The sequence below is a fragment of the Balaenoptera physalus genome, assembly GCF_965194825.1.
Source record: "Balaenoptera physalus genome assembly, chromosome: 16".
Lineage (NCBI taxonomy): Eukaryota > Metazoa > Chordata > Mammalia > Artiodactyla > Balaenopteridae > Balaenoptera > Balaenoptera physalus.
This window is the reverse complement of record NC_138898.1, coordinates 44,762,633-44,780,589: the sequence shown is the minus strand read 5'-3', so window position 1 is coordinate 44,780,589 and position 17,957 is coordinate 44,762,633. Positions and strand designations below refer to the sequence as shown.

The window sequence follows — 17,957 nt, the reverse complement described above, 5'->3', positions numbered from 1 at the left end:
TCCTTAATTCATACCAATGTAAAAGGGGCTTCAGAAACAGAGCTTGGTCATAGCTGGAGATACTCTTGGTAAGACCCGCACTGTCAGGTGAGGTCATGTCCTCACTACGGGTCCTGGGAGGAAAGATTGCGTTGCCCGTGGATACAGTGCCCTGCTAGCCCCACTTTTCTGTCTCACTTTCTGGGGCTTTACACATTGTTTTATCCTTTTTTTTTCTTGCTGACCTTGAGCGTGAAAGTTTTATACATATAGTAGTTGGCAATATTTATGGTGCTGGTGATTTGGCTGTGTTTTAGCTGATGGTTATTTACTGTGTTTGTCTCTGCTGGTTTGTTTTATTGGGCCTTTCCATCTTTCAAAAGTTTGCTTTGCTGCAAGGCTGACTTCCTCTCCAGTCTTTGGTTTCAGTGGTGTCGCTTTTTCATGGACCATTTACTCACTTGGCAGTTGCTGTAGAGCCTTAAATAGCTTGTGAAGTTGCACAGTCTTGGGGAACTTGTGGTGAACGCAGCTGAAAGAAGTGAGCTTCTTCCTCCGTTAACAGAGAGCAACGTCAATTTCAGGCAGGCCCCAGGGATGTGGCGGGCCGGGTTCCAGACGACCATGATAGAGCAGATACACAATATAGAGAGTCATGCAAAGTGTTTGGTTTCCCAGTGCATTTAAAAATTATGTTTATACTGTAGTATTACATTATACTGTATGTTAAGTGTGCAGTAGGATTATGTCTAAAAAAATGTACATACCTTAATATAAAAACACTTTATTACTAAAAAATGCTAACCATCATCTGAGCCTTCAGAGAGTCACAATGTTTTTGCAATAGTAACATCAAAGATAACTGATCACAGACCACTGCAGCAAATATGATAAGAATGAGAAGTTTTCAGGATAGTGAGAATTACTAAAATGTGACACAGACAGAATGGCCATCATCAAAAAATCTACAAACAATAAATCCTGGAGAGGGTGTGGAGAAAAGGGAACCCTCTTGCACTGTTGGTGGGAATGTAAATTGATACAGCCACTATGGAGAACAGTATGGAGATTCCTTAAAAAACTAAAAATAGAACTACCATACGACCCAGCAATCCCACTACTGGGCATATACCCTGAGAAAACCATAATTCAAAAAGAGTCATGTACCACAATGTTCATTGCAGTTCTATTTACAATAGCCAGGACATGGAAGCAACCTAAGTGTCCATCGACAGATGAATGGATAAAGAAGATGTGGCATATATATACAATGGAATATTACTCAGCCGTAAAAAGAAATGAAATTGAGTTATTTGTGGTGAGGTGGATGGACCTAGAGACTGTCATACAGAGTGAAGTAAGTCAGAAAGAGAAAAATACCGTATGTTAACACATATATATGGAATCTAAAAAAAAAAGAAAAATGGTTCTGATAACCTAAGGGCAGGACAGGAATAAAGATGCAGAAGTAGAGAATGGACTTGAGGACACAAGGAGGGGGAAGGGTAAGCTGGGACGAAGTGAGAGAGTGGCATGGACATACATACACTACCAAATGTAAGATAGCTAGCTAGTGGGAAGCAGCCTCATAGCACAGGGAGATCAGCTCGGTGCTTTGTGACCACTTAGAGGGGTGGGATAGGGAGGGTGGGAGGGAGACTGAAGAGGGAGGAGATATGGGGATATATATATATGTATAGCTGATTCACTTTGTTATGAAGCAGAAACTAGCACACCATTGTAAAGCAATTATACTCCAATAAAGATGTTAAAAAAAAATAAATAAAATGTGACACAGAAGACATGCTGCTGGGAAAATGGCACTTGTTGACTTGCTCGATGTAGGGTTGCCACAAACCTTCAATTTGTTAAAAAAAAAAAAAAGCAATATCTGCGAAGTGCAGTAAAGTGAAGTCTGTCTGTACTGACTCAGCTTTTTCTTTCTTGTCCTTGAATATAACTCCACTGTGAGCCACTTTAAATGATGAGCTTCTTTGTTTCCTGTTTCCAAAGTAGCAGAATGGGGGCTTCCCTGGTGGTGCAGTGGTTAAGAATCCACCTGCCAATGCAGGGGACAGAGGTTTGAGCTCTGGTCCAGGAAGATCCCACATGCCGCGGAGCAACTAGGCCCGTGTGCCACAACTACTGAGCCTGCGCTCTACAGCCCGTGAGCCACAACTACTGAGACCGTGTGTCACAGCTACTGAAGCCCATGCAACTAGACCCCATGCTCCGCAAGAAGAGAAGCCACTGCAGTGAGAAGCCCACGCACCACAATGAAGAGTAGCCCCCGCTCGCCACAACTAGAGAAAGTCTGCGCACGACAATGAAGACCAAACGCAACCAAAAATAAATAAATAAATAAATAAATTAAAAAAAAAAAAAGCAGAACAATGAGTTGCAGGATTCCAAGTGCAGTCTGTCTTCATTCTGTTCCTTCAGGTTTGTGTTGTCTGCTCAGGGGCAGCATTTCTGCTTCCCTCATTGTATAATTGAATGATCTCAAGCTGAGTTGTATGGGCAAGCTGAGGAAGCGAGCCTTTGCCCAGTGCAGTGATGGATAGCAGTTATGGGCAAGGGTGGAAGGTAGCAGATTCCTCTTCGTCCTACATGACAGCATGATTTTCCTCTGAAGTAACATCTTGTATTAACTTGATTACCTGCCGTGAGCTCTCTGTAACTTGTTGACTCATTTGATTAGAGCTTGTTGCTGATTCAGGCAAGGGTTCCTGATGTACATACGTATCTGTTCCTGCTTCCAGGCCTTTGCTGGAAATGTGCTGTTTCCTCCTCCTGGACCGCTCGTCCGTGTGTCCGCCGGCTCTTCACGTGGCTAAATCCCACATCCTCTCTAAGATGTCAGTTTCAGTGTCATTTCCTCGGGGAGGCCCTACCAACCCCAGCCCAGATTTCATCTCCTTGGCTCTTTATACGTAGCATCCTGTCTCTGTGGTAGCACTTTAAATAGTTGCTGAAATTGTGGGTTTTGGTGCAGCTATTTGCCCATTCTTGGTCTGGGTATTTAATGGAATATTTTTAGTATATTTAGTGAAAAGGTTTGATTTTCTTAATAATGTACCCCTGCTTCTAAGTAGGTGTTTGGGAAGCAATTGTTGATTGAATGTGTGTGTGTGTGTGTGTGTGTGTGTGTATCTGTGTGTGTGTGTGTGAATTGTTGTGCCGTAATGAGGACCCTCCACCCCCTTTTTTTTATCCCAGATCATAATCCTAACCTTGAACAGCTGTGTCCCACATCAGTGACCTCAGATATTTAGTCACCATCAGCAACCCCCCAATTTTATGATCTACTGAGGTTAATCATCGTCATTGCTGGAGATGAATGGAAATCGACTAGAGATTTGTAGACGCAAAGAGGAAGTAAAACGGTTGCTATAATCACAGTAGATTGAGAAAAATGTTCGAAACAGGTAGTTTGTCTCATTATAAATTGAAATGCTTATTACAAAAAAGTAAAACATTCAGAAACGAATAAAGTAATCACAAGCATTCACTATCCTTCCACTAAGAAATAATGATTGGTTTATATTTGTAATACTTACTTACATTTTATACTATATATGTTTAATTGTACATCAGGTACTATAATCATGCATTCTAAAAAGTATTTTAAAAAAACAACATTGAGCTCTCACTCGATATACAGCTCTGTGTTCTGCTTTTTCTTTTACTGTTTTCCGGGGAACTTGTCCCCAGGCCATCCAACACTCTTCTTCACCCCATGTTTATATCATCATGTAACTCTTGCTTCATCATTGAGGACTCTTGGAAATGTTTCTTCTTTTTGCCCACATAAATTGATTACATTGCAATTAATCAGCTTATATAAATCTTTCCCACTTTATTATTTGTCAGCTAAATCCACACGCCCCAGAATTCTTTATTTGACAATATCTGCTGCTTACCTTAAAACAAGGGGAGGGACGGAGAGAGATGTCAGAGAGAAATCAGGAAGGGAGGCCTGAGACCTAGAAGAGGCGATGGCAGGGGAGGGCTGGGGGAGGGCGGCCAGCACCGTGGAGGTACATAGGCGCTGCCAAGACCTCCCTCAGCCCCGTGATGTGAGGCTCATGTTTCAAGCCGTGCCTGGTTGAGCGTGTGAGCATCGTGTCCCTCAGCACGTGGTATTAAAGGAGTACAGGTGTGCAAAGCAGACCCGCAGAGCTCTTCGCTTCAGGAGTGTCTTGCCAGGGCAGAGGAGCTGTGGTGCATTTCGAGTCTTTTTCACGTCTTCAAACCCCCCTTCTCTGCCCACAGATATGCACAGCTTCTCTTTTCCTAAACGAACCTCCTCTTGGGCTACCCCGTGTAGATCCCACCAAACCGCTTCATCAGGATCATCTGCCATGTACATTTCCAGCCATGTGAGATTGCTCCCATAAGGCCTGGTGCATCTGTATTCTGAAATGGCATGATATTAAACTGTGTTGTGGAATGATAGTTAATGATTTGGGGATTTGTCCAAGGTGTGTATTAAGAGGAAAAGGCTACACAATAAACTCTGTGGTCGGCTTTCATCCGTGTGTGTGTGTGTTCGGCTGTGAGGCCGAAGGCTGTTTACCAAGATGCCGCGATCGTGGTGAGGGACTTGACTGTATTTTACTCCCCTGTATTTTCTACCTTTGCTGCAGTTAATTACTTTCATCTTGAGAAGGCTGGAAGCACCGCCGGTTGTTATTTCTTAGGGCACAGAGAACTCTGCCCTGGCTGACCTCATCGCCTCCTCGCCCAGGTGTTCCGTGACTCTGTGTAATTGGAGTCTGGCTCTCAGCCTCATGTCGCTGACTTCAAAGCTCTACCCGGAGCGGTCATTAGTTGAACACCTACTATGTGCCTTGCAGAAGGCCCTCAGGATACACAGCTCAGCTGGGTCTCTGTCCTCCAGGAGCCCTGGTGGACAGGGCTCTGCCTGTCCTCTGTGACCTGTAGGGTCCCGGGTGGTCTGGGCCACGGCCCCGTCTTGGGCCACAATTGCTCTCATCCCATCAGTGTCCCCTGGTTGCACCTGCTCTCACCATTCCAGTCTTGCTGTGCTTCCCGCGTGCCACATGTTGTCCCCGGTCACTGGCCTGGCTTCCCCCGCGTGTTGGTCACGCCCTCGATCAGCTCTCTCTCCACCCTCCCTCCTGGCTTCAGGCTATTTCACAGCACGAATCACGAAACATTTTCACTGTTGGTTAGCTGTCCTTCTCCCCCCACCCACACTAGAATGGAAGGTTTATGACGGCAGGGGCTTGGTGCCTTTTGCTGAGTCTCAGGGCCTGGGACAGCGCCGGGCACGTGAATGGCTTGTTGATCGAATGAACTGATGCTGCGTGAGCCACTAGCTTCTGTTCCCCGTGCTCAGTGCCTTGCTTGTTTCTTTCGTCTTCCTTCTTCTATGTTTGTTCTACTCGATTTTCCCACTCCCCACGCTGTGGCCACTGTTCTGTCCGTCTGTCAAGCAAGGCCCAGCTCAGACAGACAGCGAGGCCTCCTCCCATGCATGCAGCTATACATGCTCTCCCTCCACCCCGGCAAGGAAAAACTGGAACTTTCTCCTTGGGCACCTCACATTCTGTGTGATCCGTATGCATCCATATTTCACTTACAATTCACCCTTAAGACCTGAAGACAGTTTATCCATTCTGTATGTCTGACACACTGCCTTGCACATAGTAGGTGCTTGTTAAAGGTTTGTTGGACGTGTGGCAGGCATGGCTGAATGAAGTGGCAGGAACATTCCCTGTGGCACACTGTTCTGGTCTGTCCACAGGGGAGAGGTCCATCTGGGAACGGTGAATCATATTCAACTCTGGGAGGCTGTTTCTGGGGTACACGTTGCCGTGGTTTGGTTAAGGAGGTGAGGTGGAATTCCAGAGTTGAAGTAGGAATGGAGGAGGAGTAGGAAGAGGTAAACTTTGCTCTTGACTTCTCTAAAGAGGAGGTCACCTTGGGCCTCTCCCTGATCCGCTCCCCCCCCCCCGCCTGCCCAACCAGGCCTCAGTCTCCTGCCCTGTAAAGTAGTGGGAGGGCAGGAGCAGGGTGTCTGGGTGGGGTACGGGGGTGTGTGCCGAGTTGATTGCATGATCTCTCGAGTGCCGTGTACTTCTAACTACCTTTGGTCTTATGTTCGATCAGGTAGGTCTCCTGGGTTTTACCGGTGGTCCTGGCTGGCTTTATTGGAGAAGGTTATACCACTGTTGTGAGAAATAGGCTGAGGAGAAACTCACTTAAAATGCTGTGGTATCAAATTTTACTATTTTTTTTTTTAAAGCAATCTTTGTTTCTTTGAGCACTTTTCATTTGCAATGCGAAAGGCTTAAGACTGGCTTCTGGGAAGTCTTTACCAGTACTTTCTAGACTAGGGATTTGAAAGTTAATTAGAAAACCACTCCCAGAGTACTAGGGATATTTTTGTTATAAACTCTTTTACCTAAAAGAGGTTTAATTTCACACCTTAGATCAAATTGCATGGTGCGACCCTCATCTTGATATAAGCACCTTGAATTACAGTTGTATGAAGTCACTCTGCTGTAGGATAACTTGATTTGAGGGGAAAAATGGGGAGACTGGGAGTGGGTAGCGTGGCAGTTTCAACTGTCTCTACGAAGCAGCTATTCTTAGCTTTCTAATGCGAGTTTGCATGAACCCCGATGCACGCAGGAATGACTGCAAGGCCTGTCCAGGCAGAGTCCGAGTCTGGATGAATGGCCGGGTTCTTCTTTCATGAGTTTCCCTTTGCCTACCTTTGGGTAGCATCTGGTTTCTGCTCAGCCTTTAAAGAATATCTAGAATGTCGAGGTTCTCAAGGTCAGGGAGATGATTGGATAGGACCTGCACAAACTCTAGCACCCAAATCCAAACTTTCTCTTTAGTCTCCAAGATCCCCCCGGTCTCCTTGGGATTTGCTCTCTGTAAGGTGATTTGAGACTGGCTGGAAGGGAGTTCCCGAGGGTGGTAAGGTGGTAAGAAGCTCGGCCATTCTGGGCTCAACCATTACAGGACCCACTGCGGTCAAACCCTAATCCCTTGTGAAGGATGCGGGAGAGGGGAACCCTCTACACTGAGTTCTGGTCTTTTCCAGATCCTTTCCATCTGTCCCTTACCAGACTCTGGACTGAGTCCAAACATCCCAGGCAACAGGCCGGGGATTCTTTCAAAAATGACACATACGTGATCAGAACCAGCTGTACAATTTGCAGGGCTCAGTGCGTAATGAAAATGTGGGGCCTCTTGTTCAAATATGAAGAAGTTCAGGGTGACCACAGTGGAGTATCACGTGAGTGCAGGGCCCTGTGCACCTTCACGGGCTGCCCGCCCACGAGGTCATCTCCGAATTTGATGATAACCTGAAAACCACGTAGGAAAAATCCAGGCCTCCCCATTGACCAAGAACTTTTCCCTTAGCTGTTCGCGTACTTGCTGAAACTTCCCTAGGCTGCTTGCGTACTTGCTGCAAATGCCCGTGTGGGAGCTGCCTCCGCTTTGGCTCACCCCCGTCGGCTGGGAGCCCCCCCGCCCCGGACTGTAGATCAGCATCCACGCCCCAGCCACCTCCCCCACAGCTGCCACTCAAGAGTGGGCTGGACTCCAGTAGCCACTTTCCTCGTTTTAGAAAGTGAAATGAGAAGTTCCAAACTCATCACCATTTGGACGACACAGGGACTCGAAATGTATGCTTTCAGTTCATTAAAATTTCTTTCTCTTCCTTTTTCTTGATAATCACAGTCTCACTTTCAATGTAATGGTGTGCACGGAGAAATTCCCACCCCCTTGCTTTTTCGTTGCCAGTGATAACAGGAATATAGATGGCAAGATGTGCAGTTACGCTGAAAAATGGTAGATGTCTTTTAATGCAAAAAAAAAAAAGACACCATTTCTCATAAAAATAGGTTGTACGCTGTGCTTTTTTGTTGGCCCTAACACAGTGCGTGTTACTTCCAACTGTCATTTAAAAATGCTAAAAGCGGCTGTAAAAATTATATCCTTTTGTGGTTTTCCTTTTCATTATAACATTTAGGAAATTAGCATTTGGGGCCAAGATGATTCCAGTAAAGTAAGATAGTGAATTACACTTATTTAAAATGAAGCCACATTAAAATACAATAACAGTTGATGTTCTTTCCTTGATATTAACACACATTTATATTTTACAGTCTATTGAGGTTTGCTATTTGAAATATTGTCATTGATTATGGAAGGAGGTGCATTTTAAAGTATGTTCAGTAAATATGTAATATTTAATAGAAACTAAACAGTACCAGCAACAGCTGATATCACCTCATATTTAAAATATAGTCCCTGACTTTGTAATTATGACTCTCTCCTCAGACTATTTGGGACTGAGCGTCTTTATGTTGTTTTTTCTTTTTTTTTTTAACTCTTAATTTTGAGGAAATGGGAATCATTATTTATCAAGGGGATCCTCTCTCTCTGTCTTTAGCTGCTTATCTTCAGCCTCATTTAAGGGCCCATCCTTCTCTGCCAGTCACTGCAGTGTGTGTGGTCTTCCAGACTCTGCACTAAGCTCCTTTATTCACATTCCATACCTATGTCCTGGGTAATTCCTATCTAGATGCTGGTGAATTCCAAGTCTATATCTCCATCCTTGATGACGGCCCAAGTGCTAGATCTTCGTTTGTATCCCCTGCCTGCTGGACTTCTCAATTTGGTTGACCCTGGAATCATTAGATTCAACATGTGTAAAATCGAGCTTACTTTCTTGAAGGCAGAATAGAGATAAATTGTGGGCTCTGGAGTCGATTGATTCTGCCATTTACTGGAGTCGTGGCCATTGCTCGTGTGTAAAATGGGGGAAAGATGGCACCTACCTCACAGGACCATTGTGAGAGTCAAATGCGAGTCCTGAGACCCAGGTGTAGAATGACTCTTTCGTGGATGTTTATACAGATGTTTCGTGGATGTTGATACAGATATTTTGTATGTACGGTCTTGTTTGATGAGATGGACGTTTGTCTTCTTTGAGGGAGGGCTTGTTATTTTCTTCAGAGTCTGTAAAAATTAAGCATCCAAGATTAAGTAACTCATGCTTAGCCTCACAACCACTAGCATTTGTATTCGGACCAGTTGACCTTTTAGCACAGCCTCTTGGCCGTGAAGCTTGGCTTCCCCACCCACTGTGTGACCTGGCCAGAAACCTGAGGGTCATCTTTGACTCTTTCTTTCCCATCACAACCTCCAACAAAATCCAGCCCATTAGCAGGTTCTCTCAACTGAACCCCTGCGTATCAGAAGATACTGGCATTTCCTTATCCCAGTGATCCTGGGTCCTGCCTCCATCATCTCTTGTTTCCATGACAACACAGGCCTCCTGATCTGTTTCGTGGCTTCTCCTCTCACCTGTTCTCTGTGGGCTCTCTAACAACCCTGTTCCAAGACACTTTTCTGCCACCATCTTTGGGGTCAAGTGCAGAGTCCTCAGTATAACTTCCAAGGCCCTGCACCGTGTGGCTTCTCTTGTCCCGTTGAGCTTCACATCTTGCCCCTCCCCTCACAGGAAGCCAAGACCTGGCTTTATTGAGCTTCTGCATCATGCACGAGGAAGAATGGCACAGCCTAGGTGGAAGTTCCCTTGGGAGGCTTGCCTTGATTCTAGGTCCTACCAAATTCTGAGACCAGCACCCGCTCGGTGTGTTATAACATTGTGTCCTTCCTCATCCTGGCTCGTGACACACTGGGTGTGCCCCTCATGTTTATTCCACTGTCACTTACAGACTGGGAGCCCCATGGGGGCAGGGACATAGCTCCCTTCCGGACTTCCGTATCCCCTGTGCCTTGCACAGCGCCTGGCACTGTGCTCAGTAAAATACGTAGGTGCTCAGAGTGTCACACTGGAGATGAAGATATTAAAACTCACATTTCATGACTCTTTGAGACCACACAACTCATTAGCAACAATTGCAGTGGTTAGCAGCACAGATTTTAGTACCAAAGTGATTCAAGCCCTCCCTCTGCTACTTACCTCATCTAAGCCTCAGTTTCCTGTTTTATAAAATGGGGGTGAGACCTGCTAGGGTTAGGAGAACAAAGTGAGGGTATTGCATGCTCAGTGCCCGGCCAAGCACCTGCACGTTGTAAACTGTCCGGTGATAGGTTTTCATTCGAACCACTCAGAGCAGCATTTGCCTTATGACTGTGCCCCTGTGACACTGTCAGAGCAGAGCGACATTGTCTGCTGATGGTCACATCGAGCTGATGCTCACAGAAAGTGTAAATCAAGAATAAAGACAGTTCTATTAGGAAAATCCTCAGGTTTTGAAAGTGTGTACATTATCCGGCAGTGCCTGTAATCCACATATCATTTTCATTTGATAGAAAGGTAAATATAACCCTAAATGATAAGTTTCAACGAAGGGTTTAATATTCTTATTATATATCACAAACTGGAGCATTGCTCATAAAATGAATGAATTGAGGATGTTTTGGAAACAGGCTGTCGTGGCTTCAAGTCCTGGTTCCACCACATCTTACCATCGTGACCTTGGACAAGTTCTTTCAGACCGCTGAGCTCTGGGTTTCTCATCTGTTAAATGGATCAGGTACTATGTGCTATCTTCAGGATTTGCTGGGAAGGCAGAGTAAGCAAACATGTAAATCACTCAGCACTGCCCTCAGTTCTGCTTGCAAAACCCCCCAGACATCTTACTCTCAATTTTAGCCCAAATTAAATTGGTAACAGATCTATTTGAAATTTTGTTAGCTCATTGTAAAGGTAACTGTTGCCAACCTGGATTATCTTATCCAAGGAAAACAGTTGACTGATGAATTTTTCCATAGTTCAGCTTCTTAGCTGTATTTGCTATCCACCACAACAGGAAACGTTTAAGAATTACAGTTCATGCTGTTTAAAAGGTATAGTGAAACCTTGAAGTAATTCAATCTAGTATTTGAGAAAAAGTCAACTTGTTATCAATATTTTAGCGAGTTGTTTTAAAATTCCCAGTGACCTAGCCCCCTTTATTTTGCTACCACTATGGTCAATCTGTTCATAATCTCTGTAACCCCCATGGCTCCAATATCATATAACTACTAACTACAGGAGGATCTTGAGAAACCTCCATACAGTATAACCATTTATAAAGTAGTAAAAATATGAATTTGACTTCTGTGGGCAATTATTATTGGTACTCAGTTATTATTAGTGCTCTAGTTATCATGGGAAGCGTATAAAACATAATAGCTAACTCTTTGGAGAATTTGCTTCAAGAAATGATTGGAAAATGTGATCTGTATAAAAAGACGTTTCAATTTGTACATGGCTATTGGCTTTTAAGTACCTTACTGCTTTTCTCCTGATGTTCCCACAGTTAATTCTTTTCTTAATTGATGTCTGTGCTCTCTCTCTCTCTCTCTACCTCCCCGGCAGTCTTTTCCCTATAAAAGGACCCATCTGTCTAAGGTAGAGATTCTCCATTTTTATGTACTAATCAGTGGCTAAGCTGCATGGGGTAGGCATGCTTCTCATTTAGAAGTCTCCTTTAACTCTGCTTTTCCCGTACAGTGGTGTTTTGTTTGCTTTCCTTCAAGTAAAATATGTTCTTTTCAGCCTGAATTCAAGCACTCCTAAAGTATGACTAATTTATAATCATAGTCATAGAGCAAAGAATACATTTTAAACTTGCTAATCCATAATGATTAAAAATTGTACTTGACAAACCAATGTTCTTTGTAATATGTAACTACATATAGAGAATAAGAGAGTGAAAAAAGCTCTTTCAGAAAAGTGACTCATTTTCATTTGATTTATTAGACTTGAATTTGAGCGGCAACAGCGTGAAGAACTTGAGAAATTAGAAAGTAAAAGGTAAGCCACGTGGTAGGAGTCATAACACCACATAGTGGGTGGGTGCCTGTGTTGATGTCCTAGACTGAGATCACCTGTGTCTGTGTCATCTCCCTCTGGTTCCGTGTCCATCATTTACACATCTGATGACTGTAGCTCCTTTCTCTTTAGCTGGTTAGTTTTACTTCACGTTTGAATTTTTTAAATAGCTCATCTTCAAATACTTGTGAGACCAGGGAATAGAGTCAGTGGGCAAATTTAATATACTCCTTAAATATAATACATCAAATATAGACTTATTTAAATTTAACTAAAAAGTATTTCTTCCTTAATAATATCCTGAGTTTTAAAAAAGCCAAAAGAATGATGACACTTCCCCTTCTTATGCCTCCTCACTTTTTAAACATCTTTCCTTATGTTGATCAGCCATTTGTATTTCCTTTTCTAATCTGCCTCTGCGTGTTCTCAGCTCCCTTTTCTTTTGGGGTGTGTGTGTGTGTGTGTGTGTGTGTTTAATTGATTTGGAGAGCGTTTTTTATATGTTCTGAATGTAATTCTTTGATAAAACTAAGTAGTTTTCTTTTTTTTCCTGTCCTATTTAACGAGCCAAGAAATGGACCAAGGATAGATATTAGAAAGTAAGGCCACAGAAAATCTACACCCTGGATATTTATTTTCTAGAGTGTGGAGTCTGGATGTTACAGATGAATTAGTTTAGCTCGCAGCATCATGTACGATAGTAGGTCTTTGGTGGGTCAGGAGATGGAGGCCGTGCATCCGTACTCTGACATGCCCTGTGTTCTTGTTTTGAAGGCCACCCCGACCTCGAAACATTGACTTAGCACCCAGTGGGGACCCTTTGCTCTCTAAGACACAACATGACATGTAACCCCCGGAATCATGCATTTAAGTATTCTAATGGAGATTGACGTTATTTTCAATGTTATGCATTAATAAACTAATATTTTGGGTCATTTGGTGATTACCATTTGTCCTAAACTAGTGATTAAATGCTAAATAGCGTGTAGTTATTTGAGCTGGAACAATGAAGTGTCGATTATCTTGACTTTGATATTTGACCCTGATGAGTTGAGGACAGCATAAGCATTTTTATTTAATGTCATTTTGTAACCGAATTTCCATTGAGATTTAGCCTTTGGGCTGAATAAAATTATTCACATTTAAATTTAAATTGGGCATGCCTCTTTCTCTTTGAGCTCAGGGGGCTTTAAAAATTATATCATGCATAACACATTATGCTTATAGGCTCTGCAAAGAAATGATAGCAGAAGCTACTTCAGGAGATTAGGCAAATGATATGTTGGACAGTTACAGAGTAAAAAAATTAAACAGCATGCTGTTGGATGTTAAAAGGAAACTGCTGTTCTCCCTCTTTTTTTTTTTTTTTTTAAGTTTTATTTTAGTGAAGGGTGTGTGGTGTATGTCCATTTCTAGGAGGTATCAGTTTAGGGAGAAGTTAGAGCAGCCTTTGAACCTAGCGAATCAAATAACGATCAGTCAACGATTTGCATTTCAGAAAACTCATAGAAGAGATGGAGGAAAAGCAGAAGTCCGACAAGGCTGCGCTGGAGCGTATGCAGCAGGAGGTGGAGACGCAGCGCAAGGAGACGGAGATCGTGCAGCTGCAGATCCGCAAGCAGGAGGAGAGCCTCAAACGCCGCAGCTTCCACCTGGAGAGCAAGCTTAAGGACCTGCTGGCCGAAAAGGAGCGGTTCGAGGAGGAGAGGCTGCGGGAGCAGCAGGAGATCGAGCTGCAGAAGAAGAAACAAGACGAGGAGCGCTTCCTCCGCGTCCAGGAAGAGCTCCAGCGGCTGCAGGAACTCAACAGCCACGAGAAGGCCGAGAAGGTTCAGATATTTCAGGAGCTGGAGCAGCTCAAAAGGGCAAAAGAGGAGCAGTGTGTCAAGCTGGAGCAGGAGAAGAAGCGGCTGGAGGAGCAGGAGAAGGAGCAGGTCCTGCGCGTGGCGCACCTGGAGGAGCAGCTCTGGGAGGAGCGGGAGCTGGTCCGGCCGCTGCGGCACGGGCAGGCGCAGCGCGCGGAGGAGGAGCGGCAGGACCTCGAGGGCATCCGCGCATCCCTCCTGCGGGCCAAGGAGGCCGGTGCCGAGGGGCACGACGGCGGCCGGGAGCTCGAACGGGCGCAGCTGCGTTTCTTAGAGTTCAAGCGAAGGCAGCTGGCCGCGCTGGCCACCCTGGAGAAGGAGCTGGTTCAGCAGAAGGACCTCCTGAGAAAGGAGGCGGAGGAAGAACGTGAAATCCTAGAGCGCTTAAAATCTGGCAGCCAGGAAGAATCGAGGCTGTCGTTAAAGGAGGACGGTGGTGTCGCAGATGTCCCCCACGCGGCTGGAGATGTGGAGCAGATCAAGCCGGCGGAGGGGAGGCTGCAGTGTAAGGAGCGCCAGCTCCAGTATCTCCTGCAGCATCATTTGCCGAGGCTGTTGGAAGAGAAACAGAGAGCCTGTGAGATCCTCGACCGAGGTCCTCTCGGCCTGGACGACACTCTCTACCAAGTGGAGAAAGAGATGGAAGAAAAAGAAGAGCAGCTCGCGCAGTACCAGGCCAGCGCCAGCCAGCTGCAGAAGCTCCAGGCCACCTTTGAGTTCACGGCCAACGTGGCCCGTCAGGAGGAGAAGGTGAGGCGGAAGGAAAAGGAGATCCTGGAATCCCGGGAGAAGCAGCAGAGGGAGGCGCTGGAGCGGGCGGTGGCCCGGCTGGAGAGGAGGCACTCTGCCCTGCAGCGGCGCTGCGCCCGGGGCCTGGCGGCCGAGGAGCAGAGGCCAAAGCCGGCCACCTTGACCGCCGGCGGCAGCGAGCTGTCCGGGCTCCGGGCCGGCCTGGGGGCCGAGCAGGAAGCCCTGGAGAAGGACCGGGAGAGGTGAGCCGAGCCGAGGGGACGCCTGCCACACCCTCCATGCCCCATGGTATTAACCCTCGGGCTGTGATGGCGCGGCTTCTATCCCTGGTGCTGTGTCTCTCACTGTTTTTTTAAAAAGTAATTCTGTAGCCTTTATGTTTTCTAATTCACCAGCAAATGCTTAGCCTTCTTTTCTTTTTCCTTAGGATCCTTGGTTTAGAGTCACTGGCCTAAAGTTGAAAAAAACACACAAACAGAAACAAAGCCCTTGTCTGTTACCTCACTGACCTCTGACTGTGTGTTTAATATTTGATAAGCAGGGAAGACTGAGAAAGCTTCCAGCCGGATTCCCCCGCCCTCCCTCAGTGCTCTCCCCCAACCCCATTCCGTTTCATTGACTCCTTTTCCCTCTGCTGCCCCTTCCGTCCCCTTCCTCCCTCTCTCCTCCCCTCCCCCTCATGTCTTCTGTGGGACCTTGACCAACACTTGTTCTGGTGAAGCATCGCCCCTGCGTTCACAGGTTCCATAGACACTGATTTCCACACCTGGCAGCGAACTGGAAAACAATCCTCCCCCTACCCCCTGCTGATTCTCAGTGTTTGAGAATCCAGAGGGAGACCCCAAGATTCTGTATTAAAAAATAAACAAGCAAAGCTCTCTACATGTTCCGAACATGGTGGTCTATCCAGGCATGTTAGGTCATGATTCACTGATATTATTTTCAATGTTGTGAACTAGGAAGTAGCGCTGTTTTCATGGTAAAGGAAGAATATTTCTCTTCCTCTACCTGTTGCCTGTCACCGTGCTTCTCGGAGGTAGGATCTCAAGACAAATAAATACATGAACTGGAGGATGCTTTTTCTGCTAACCCTGCAGACGTGATGCCAAGAGAGACTGGCGGCCGCCTATTGTGCAAACGTCATCGGATTTGGTGTCCTGCAAGGGGGCTTTGTGCCCTTCCCAACCCCTTTCTGCCCTGCTGGCCTTGGGCAGGCTCTTCCGTCTTGGGGCCGCAGTGTCCTTACCCTCATGAGGAGGGCATGGGCCTGTGTATTTTCTTTAGTTCCAGACCCTTTGGTCTGTTGAGATTAACTGAAGCCCAGGTTACAGGGGCCTGGAATGCTGCCCCCTCCCCAGGAACCCTCCCCTCACAGCACCTCCCGAGGGGCTGCAGCAGAAGCCCAGACTGCTGGCCTCTAGGAGCCCAGCTTGACATTGGCAGAGGCTTGCGATCCATGCTGTTGACAAGGCAAGACCTACTGGGAGGTGTTTCCTGAGCCTCTGTCCCCCATCTTGCCTGAAAAGGTCAGGACAGCCTCCTGTCAAACAATCTGCTTAAACTGGATTCTGTTTACCAAGCTCTCCAGTAATCCCCCCAGGCAAAACGGTGACAGATGACAATCAAAAACCATAATGCTGTGACTTCAGAGACATAGGTCTGTGGTTTAAGAAAATGATTGTAGGTACGTTATGTAAATGAAATTGCTGGACAAAGCTCCAGCCCCAGGAAATTTAAAGCAGTGGAGGGCACGCTCTCGATTTGTATCCTGATGCAGCAGGAGCTTGGAGCCTGATGTCCTGGCTTTTGTTAACCGGCTTCACTCCCTGGCCATTTAGTATTAATACTCGATTATAGTGGATACACTGTAATGATTTCCCTATGTCAGCTTTTCTGCAGAAGCCACGCAAAGGAGGCTTTTAGCTTCCTGTGTTTTGATGGAGTAGGCTTTGCAAAGCCCTAATTCAGGCCAGCAAATTCTGAGTGCTTTGCTCTGGCTTTGATGATCCTGCAGCTTTCTGGGGGTATTGGTGTTGTGTCTTATTATCTCTCTGGGTTCTCATGGCTGAGCCAGGGCCCGCTGTGCACCCTGAGCTGACCTCTTGTGAATTTCCAAAGTGCCAAATATCAAATTCAGGTGGAGCCAGATTGGACCAACAGTGCACTGCACTTGGCTTTCCGTGTCAGCTTGCTTTATGAGCAAGATTTAATCATTTTCTTTCTTCTTTCTCCTTGATGGTTGATGGGACAAGTGTCAGGCAGTTAGAAAGTGGTAGAGTTGCATCTCGAACCCAGCTTGTGCCCACTTTGTCCTCCTGTCTGCTGACGACAGAGCCACTGCTGGGCAGACCAGTTCTTCTCGTGTGCTGCGACCCTTTCCATGCAAGGCCCTGCTGTCCCTCGCCATGTATAGAAATCCTGCTCAGCCTTCAGGGCCCCACTGGCGCCTCTTTGCCCTGTGGAGTCCTTCCCATTGCCCAGCCCTGAAGGATGTCTTTGAACAACTCCGTAGGCGTCATCTTAATTACAAACATTGGCCACGACCTACTTGCATTGGCTCATTTTCCTTACCATCTCTGAGATTCTGTGTTAACTTTGTTCCCTGGTTCTTTGCCCACCACCTGGCCCCTGACATCACTCCTCGGTGCTCAGTCCTTCCTCCTTCAAGAATACTGCGTGCTCTGCAGGCTGGTGCTCAGTAATCGTTAGATGAAAGGCTGAGTTCAGCTGGGCATTGTCTCCCGCGGACCTAGGAGCGCCTACCCTGGTGATCCCGTAATCACATTTCCGAGAGCCAAGACCTTGGCTTTCACGTTCAGGATAGAGCAGTCAAATCACTGCTGGCGACACCAGAGAGCTGGCAGTGTTGTGGCGTGTCAGCATCTGAAACCAGACTCTCTGAATTTTGGACCCGAAGGAATTTGGAGAGACTAGTTGACTCTCTCATTTGATACATGAAGAAATTGAGACCCAGGTGTCATTAACAGTGAGAGGGCTGCAGCCCCTAGATGGTGTTCTGTGGGCCAAATTTACTGGCAAGTTTGGCCCTCTAGCCGGATGGCCCTGGATTCACTCGTGCCTGGGCCAGTGGGAGACCAGCCATACACACACTCGACCTCATATTAGACGTATCATCTGTCGTTGGAAATAAATGTTTGGTTCCATAGCTCATGGTTTATATTAATTTCTCTAGATACTCAGCCTGCTTTCCTAGGTCTCTCTCGCCTGTTTCTGTTTTCCACACCCACTGCCTTAGCCAAAGCGGATTCCTGGTTTTTGTGGCTTAGTCCCTTTGTTTCTGCACCTGGAAAACCACCCACTGTCATTTCCAAATGCCAAATCCCCACTGGCCCGTGAAGACTCAACTTAGAACTGCCTTGACCGTGAAGGTTCTCCTAGATTGGCAGTTTTAAAGAATTCTTTAAAGCAAAGGTCTCTTTTGTCAAATAGAAATACTTATTGGGATCTGATATGTAGGCTACAACCAACTGTTTTGTTGAAGCTGGGTTTGGGACTCTGAG

At 46.1% G+C, this 17,957-nt stretch overlaps 1 protein-coding gene across 8 annotated transcripts in view; it reads left to right on the top strand.

Annotated features, from left to right (window-relative positions):
• Window positions 1-17,957, top strand: part of KIF16B (kinesin family member 16B) — a 291,300-nt gene that overhangs the window by 169,012 nt on the left and 104,331 nt on the right. For 5 of the 8 annotated variants that reach the window (XM_082428587.1, XM_082428586.1, XM_082428584.1 and 2 more), the window contains 3 exons: window positions 11,366-11,398; window positions 11,750-11,803; window positions 13,320-14,678. In XM_082428587.1, the coding sequence (XP_082284713.1) occupies window positions 11,366-11,398; window positions 11,750-11,803; window positions 13,320-14,678 (1,446 nt within the window). The remainder of the gene's footprint in view (window positions 1-11,365; window positions 11,399-11,749; window positions 11,804-13,319; window positions 14,679-17,957) is intronic. The other 3 variants (XM_082428582.1, XM_082428588.1, XM_082428585.1) reach the window with 2 other exon arrangements.